The following is a 6,421-nucleotide window of genomic DNA, read 5'->3' on the forward strand; positions in this document are numbered from 1 at the left end:
AGAACTCTAGCCCAATGGTTGCCATTAATTTGATTTGAATTGATTTTATAATGAATTGATTTTAGAATGCTGTGTTATTTTACTGTTGTTAGCCGCTCTGAGCTCGGCTTTGGCTGGGGAGGGCGGGATATTATTATTATTATTATTATTATTATTATTATTATTATTATTTGGGTCCTTTCCATCTCTATGGTTCTATGTCCGTCTCTTTTCTCTCTCCCTCTCCTCCCCCCACAACTCAAAAGGAACTGATAGCGTTGTTGTCGGGGAAGGATAAATCTGGGGGCACCCAATTAACTTTCCCAAGCCTGTCTCTTTCTCATTCTTTCTTTATGCGTCTTTCTCTCTCCTCCTGATCCCTCTCCCCATCTCCTGCTACAACTTCCAGGGCATCTGAAAGTCATCCGGCTTGAGGAGAGACCAGTGTGTGGCGTCCACGTTCCTCATGTGCTTCTTGGCCAGGAACAGGGCCATCAGCTGCTTCCCTCGGCGGGCGAGGTGCTTCCCCACCCTCCAAGGGAAAGAGGGGCTCCCGTCCTCAAGGCTGTCTTTGTACTTCTGCAGCTCCTTCACACACCACTCGTCATTTATCCTGTAGCGCTTGTAAACAGACTCCTCCTGTTTGGGGTTGGCAGCCCTGAGCCAGACCTGGACAGCTTCCAACCCGTCCTGGGACATGATTTCGGGGTAGCGATACTCCAGGAGCTGCACTAGCAGCTCGTTGGCTCGGTTGCACCTGAGGTTGGTGATTTGGTCCTCCAGGCCAAACGGGCAGGTGGTGATGACCTCGTCTTTGGTCCTGCGGATCAGCAAGACGGGTCCCTGGTAGCGGCACAGCTGCTCCCCCACGTTGAGGTTGAAGTGCTCCTTCACCGTCCGAACCACCAGCTTCTTCCAGCTCTTGGGCATGATGTTGAGGGCCAAGGGGAGCAGGTCGTCGAAAGTGGCGTCCAGCACCAAGGCTCCCAGAGACGGGTATGTCATGGCAGCCCACGTGGCCGAGTAGCCCCCTAAGGACCACCCGTACACAACGATGTCTTCTATGTTGAAGCCCAGGCGGCAGGTGGCATACCGGATCACGACGTCCACCGCGTTGGCGTCGTTCTCCGGGTAGGGCTGGCCGGTGCTCCCGGCGAAACCGGGGTGGTTCCACCCCAGCACGGAATACCCGGTCCTCAAGGGGGTGAAGAGGCAGCCCCACTGGTAGAAGCTGACGTTCCCCTCGCAGCAAACCACCAGCCGGTTCCCCCGCTGCTCCCCTTGTCCTTTCACCTTGTCCCTCCGGTCCACAAACATGGTGTCAATCTTGTTCCCGTCGCGAGCTACCAGCTTGGCCCGCTTCCCGTTGTAATCCCTCAAGAGGCGAGCTTGGCCCTTGGCCAGGACGGGCAACAGTGCTTGGTTTAGGAGGAAGACAGAGCCGGGGTAGATCAGCCAGCGGCCCAAAGAGTGTGCCATGATATAGCTGGCCAACTGGCCGGGCATTTGCTTGAAGTGGCGGAGGAAGTTCCAGCGCGAGACCCGGTCTCTGCTAGGGCCTTTTATCAAGGCCGATGCCAGCGGACATGCTCTCGCCGCTGCTTTGACCAGGATCGGGCAGCCACCGTGGCTGGGGGAGCTGCCGTTGACGCAGGCCTCATCCCACCGGAAGTCAACAGGCCAGTTGCTGAACTCAAAGTCGTAGCTGGCCGTAAAATAGGTTTTGAATATGTGGGCCAGAGCCTTTGGAAAACAGAAGACGCACATGGAGAGAGATAATGGTTATCTTCTAGGAGAGGCATAAATTACATAAAAAGAGGTGTGGGCAAGGAAGGTTGCCCCACGGCAGATATTTCTGACGTCTCCAGAGCTTTCCCGTTGACGGATAGATTACTTCATAGGTACATGATGTGGGCTTTGGAACTGATTGGAGCTCACCCCTTTGGCCATGGTGAAGTGGTCATTGGCGCCTGCCCATCAGGGGCCTCAGCACCCCTAGTCCACAGGGAAGTGTCACAATCAGTGAGGTCATGCCTCCTTTGTGAACATTGAGGCCAGCACTCAGAAGTAGCCAAACTAACCAGTCCTGGTGCCCCCAGATGGACTTTGAAAAGAGGACTGGCTGTGGTCCTTCCACACTTTTACTGCCCACACCTCCCTCGCTATTAGCACATGGCCTGGTCACTGAATCACATCAACTCATTTGCCACGTTCTCCCCCAATCTTCAGGTAGTCAGTCCACCCTCCCCAAACCCTCCTTGGATATTTCGGCAACCGGAAGTTCATTCCCGCCTTCTTTCGGAGCAAGGAGGAGGAATCAGGCTGTACGTGTGTGGATGTGCTTTATTTTAATTTCCACACACACACACCCAACACTCGTATGATCAAATTTTAAAACACTGCAGGGATGCTCTGCAGAGGAGATGGGGGTGGGATTTGTGACATCATAAAACAGCGGCCAATCAGGGCTGTGAACAGCCAGGGTTCTGGTGCAAATTATAAGAACTTGGCTATTGTTGCCTTGGGCTGGAGAAGCCAAGGAAGAAACATGGTGGGTTTACATCCAGACGACAGCAATTAGGTTGTTTGCTTGTTTGTGTGTTTAATGCACATTCTTATGCACTCTCATTCACTTCTGTAAGGTTACTGTATGCCCACACTGAAACACAATCCCAGCCCCTCATGCCAAAATATCACTTATTTGTTTACTGTATTTTTCACTCTATAAGAGGCACTTTTTCCCTCCTAAAAAGTAAGGGGAAACGTGTGTACGTCTTATGGAGCGAATGCAGGCTGCGCAGCTATCCTTCTTGCCGTTCTGGCTTCTAGGATTCAGAATATTTTTTTCTTGTTTTCCTCTTCCAAAAACTAGGTGCATTTTATGGTCTGGTGTGTCTTATAGAGTTAAAAATACGGTATTTATTTCATAATAATGTATACACTATTTGATTGTAATGCCTCAAAACTGATTTACAGCGGTACCTCTGGTACCATTGAGATTGAGATTGAATCCTGACAAGACAGAAGTACTGTTTCTGGGGGACAGGAGGCGGGCAGGTGTGGAGGATTCCCTGGTCCTGAATGGGGTAACTGTGCCCCTGAAGGACCAGGTGCGCAGCCTGGGAGTCATTTTGGACTCACAGCTGTCCATGGAGGCACAGGTTAAATCCGTGTCCAGGGCAGCTGTGTACCAGCTCCATCTGGTACGCAGGCTGAGACCCTATCTGCCTGCGGACTGCCTCGCCAGAGTGGTGCATGCTCTGGTTATCTCCCGCTTGGACTACTGCAATGCCCTCTACGTGGGGCTACCTTTGAAGGTGACCCAGAAACTACAACTAATCCAGAACCATATAACACCGGTCTTGAAAGACCTACATTGGCCCAGTACATTTCCGAGCACAATTCAAAGTGTTGGTGCTGACCTTTAAAGCCCTAAACGGCCTCGGTCCAGTATACCTGAAGGAGCGTCTCCACCCTCATCGCTCTACCCGGACACTGAGGTCCAGCACCGAGGGCCTTCTGGCGGTTCCCTCACTGCAAGAAGCCAAGTTACAGGGAACCAGGCAGAGGGCCTTCTCGGTAGTGGCACCTGCCCTGTGGAACGCCCTCCCATCAGATCACAAAGAGAAAAACAACTACCAGACTTTTAGAAGACATCTGAAGGCAGCCCTGTTTGGGGAAGCTTTTAATGTTTTATGTATCACAGTATTTTAATATTCTTTTGGAAGCCGCCCAGAGTGGCTGGGGAAGCCCAGCCAGATGGGCGGGGTATAAATAATAAATTATTATTATTACAAACTTAATTCATTCTGGAGGTCCGTTCTTAACCTGAAACTGTTCTTAACCTGAGGTACCACTTTAGCTAATGGGGCCTCCCACTGCCGCCGCCGCACAATTTCTGTTCTCATCCTGAAACAAAGTTCTTAACCCGAGGTACTATTTCCAGGTTAGCAGAGTCTGTAACCCGAAGTGTTTGTAACCCAAGGTGTTTGTAACCCGAGGTACCACATTACAAACAAGACAAAACAATAAAACATCAATAAGAAAAGTTAGCCACTGTGATTTTAAATGTTCAAAGAGTTAAAATAACAATAGACTAAAAACAGATGAATACTCGCATCAACCAAGGTTTTGTTGAAATAAGACTGTTTTAAAGATGCTTTGGGATTTAATGATGGTTGTAGGGCATGAGGCTCTTAATCTCAGCTTCGAGGGTTCGAGCCCCATGTTCGGCAAAATATTCCTGCACTACAGGGGGGTTGGGCTAGATCATAGCTGTCAACGTTTCCCTTTTTTAAAGGGAAATTCCCTTATTCCGAATAGGATTCCTCGTAAGAAAAGGGAAAAGTTGGCAGCTATGGGCTAGATGATCCTTGTGTCCCCTTACAGTTCTATGATTCCAGTCTGGCAAAAACACCTGAGGTTATTGACGTCTGTGGCATGACCCAGGGAGATTTCCAGACACGTAGAGAGACCTGGAGGGGCTGGATTTGGCCCCTTTTACCTGAGGCTCCCCACTGTAGTTTTCAATGAAGAGAGAGAGAGCGACTGAATGACCAACCTTGCTTTCTGAAAACCTGCATGTTCACATTCATCAGGTGAGCCTCAGGTGAAATCGCAGTTGTCTGCCTTGAGTCCATGAGACAGGGTGAGCTATGAATAATAATAAATAATAATAATAATAATAAAATTTTATTTATACCCTGTGCTTCCCGGTTCAGAAAACCGGGCTCAGGACAGCTAACAACAAATTTAAAACAAGTGATGCAACAAAAAACAGCATAAAATAGAGTATAAAACGTGAATAACAATAAATTCAGAATTCAAAAATCAGTTTAGGGGGGAAATCCATCCAATAAACATTAGATGATCACCAGGGCTAGCTGGCTAAGTTAGTCCTATTTGGGCCAGCGAGGAGACCAGGGGAGAATTAGCTGTGGGATCCCAGAGCGGGTAATCTTCATAAAAAGGGGAGGGGGAGGGAAGGAAGGGGAATAAAAGATCAGGCTAAGTTCAAATGGAAAGCCAGGCAGAATAGCTCTGTCTTACAGGCCCTGCGGAAAGAGGTTAAATCCTGCAGGGCCCTGTATGCAATTATAATGATATTAACACATACTGGCAGTTTTATAAGGGATGACTCTCTCTACATGAACTTGGGGCTGTAGCCAACTAAATTCTACTCAGAGTAGACCCATTGCAACTGCTTGTCCGGGTGGAGGAAAGAAATACATATGTGTGGAAGCGAGCCTATCACAGGAAGGCAAATTTTACATTTGTTGCTCCGCCCACCACTTAGAAGTGGCCCTCAGGAAGCTGTTCGTAAGTGGCCCTCACCTCCCTTCAAGGCTGAGTGTGGCCCTCAGGTGCAAATCTTCACCTCTCCCTCCTACCCAGACTAAAGCTGGTCACACATTTGTATCTTGTTTCTCTTCAATACCCTTCTCCTTCCTTCTCCTACCTCCCCTTTGCCAAATGTTAGACTGCAAGCTCCTTGGGGCAGAGACCTCTCTCTCCTTGTCTGTAGCTCTACAAATTGCCATAAGCATCACTTATATAAAAAGGTAAGAAAGCCTGAACTCTATTTTTTCCCCCTGTCTCAAGAAACTCTTAGCAAAATAGACATATGTGCCTAGCTCAATTATCTTTCCCCCTATTATTTTCGACAGAGACGTGTCTGATGTTTCAAGGCCAAAATCTTTTTCTTCTGCTGGCCTCGGATTCTGCTGCCAGCCGCCACACAGTTGCCCCCGAACACCTGTCCCAGTTGTGACTAAGAGATAAATAATTGGAAAGAGGGGGAGCATAGCACTCAATAAGCCCTAAAGAGGGAGGGAAAGCTGTATCAAATAAAACGTTTTCAAAAACGTGTCAATAACTGAATGACACTGTTAGGAAATGATTGTGTTAAGTGGCCCTCATGAAGCAAACACCTAGCAGCCAGCTTTAAGCGCAAACTTTCTCTGTGGAACACACTACTAGTAACAGTTTAAGGAAAAAATAGAGGATTTCCCACAGACTTCTGGCTGGCCTCTGTGAGAACAAAGTGTTCGACTAGATGGGCTTTTGCCCTGATCCAGCAAAGCTCATTGTAATGTTGTTAGAAGGATAAGATACCTTATGTGTATCCCAAAGGTAGAAATGCAGAGGAAGGAGGGAGGGAGAAGATTAGATTTCCCATTATCAGCCTGACCCTCGTGACATCACAGTTCAGTCCCAGTGATGTCATTGCCGCGGAACACTTAAGTCTGATGACATTATGCATTGCCTTTCTGCGGGTCCTGTAAGTGAAGAAGCACGTGAGGAGCTGCAACCATCAGGCATTTTAATGGTCCATCAACGTTAGGGATGGGGAGCCTGTGGCCCTCCGGATATTGCTGGACTACAGCTCCCATCATCTCTACTTGCCGCACTGGCTGGAGCTGATGGATATGGGAGTCCAGCG

General features: G+C 48.7%; 2 protein-coding genes across 6 annotated transcripts in view; both read right to left on the bottom strand.

Moving 5' to 3' along the window:
- TPD52L2 (TPD52 like 2) overlaps positions 1-6,180 on the bottom strand; it is a 44,800-nt gene extending 38,620 nt beyond the window's left edge. For 2 of the 5 annotated variants that reach the window (XM_053394553.1, XM_053394552.1), the window contains exons 1-2: positions 6,094-6,177; positions 4,541-4,632 (exon numbers count right to left, since the gene is read on the bottom strand). In XM_053394553.1, coding sequence (XP_053250528.1) covers positions 4,541-4,619 — 79 coding nt within the window. In that variant the 5' untranslated portion in view covers positions 4,620-4,632; positions 6,094-6,177. Of the gene's footprint in view, positions 1-4,540; positions 4,633-6,093 lie in introns of all 5 variants that reach the window. The other 3 variants (XM_053394554.1, XM_053394556.1, XM_053394555.1) reach the window with 3 other exon arrangements.
- LOC128416600 (protein ABHD16B-like) lies at positions 312-2,324 on the bottom strand. The gene has a single exon (XM_053394548.1). It carries the CDS (start codon positions 1,744-1,746, stop codon positions 376-378), a length of 1,371 nt encoding a protein of 456 aa, XP_053250523.1. The 5' UTR covers positions 1,747-2,324; the 3' UTR covers positions 312-375.
- Positions 6,181-6,421: the final 241 nt, after the last annotated feature.

Source organism: Podarcis raffonei, chromosome 6 (assembly GCF_027172205.1).
Source record: "Podarcis raffonei isolate rPodRaf1 chromosome 6, rPodRaf1.pri, whole genome shotgun sequence".
Classification (NCBI taxonomy): Eukaryota; Metazoa; Chordata; class Lepidosauria; order Squamata; family Lacertidae; genus Podarcis; species Podarcis raffonei.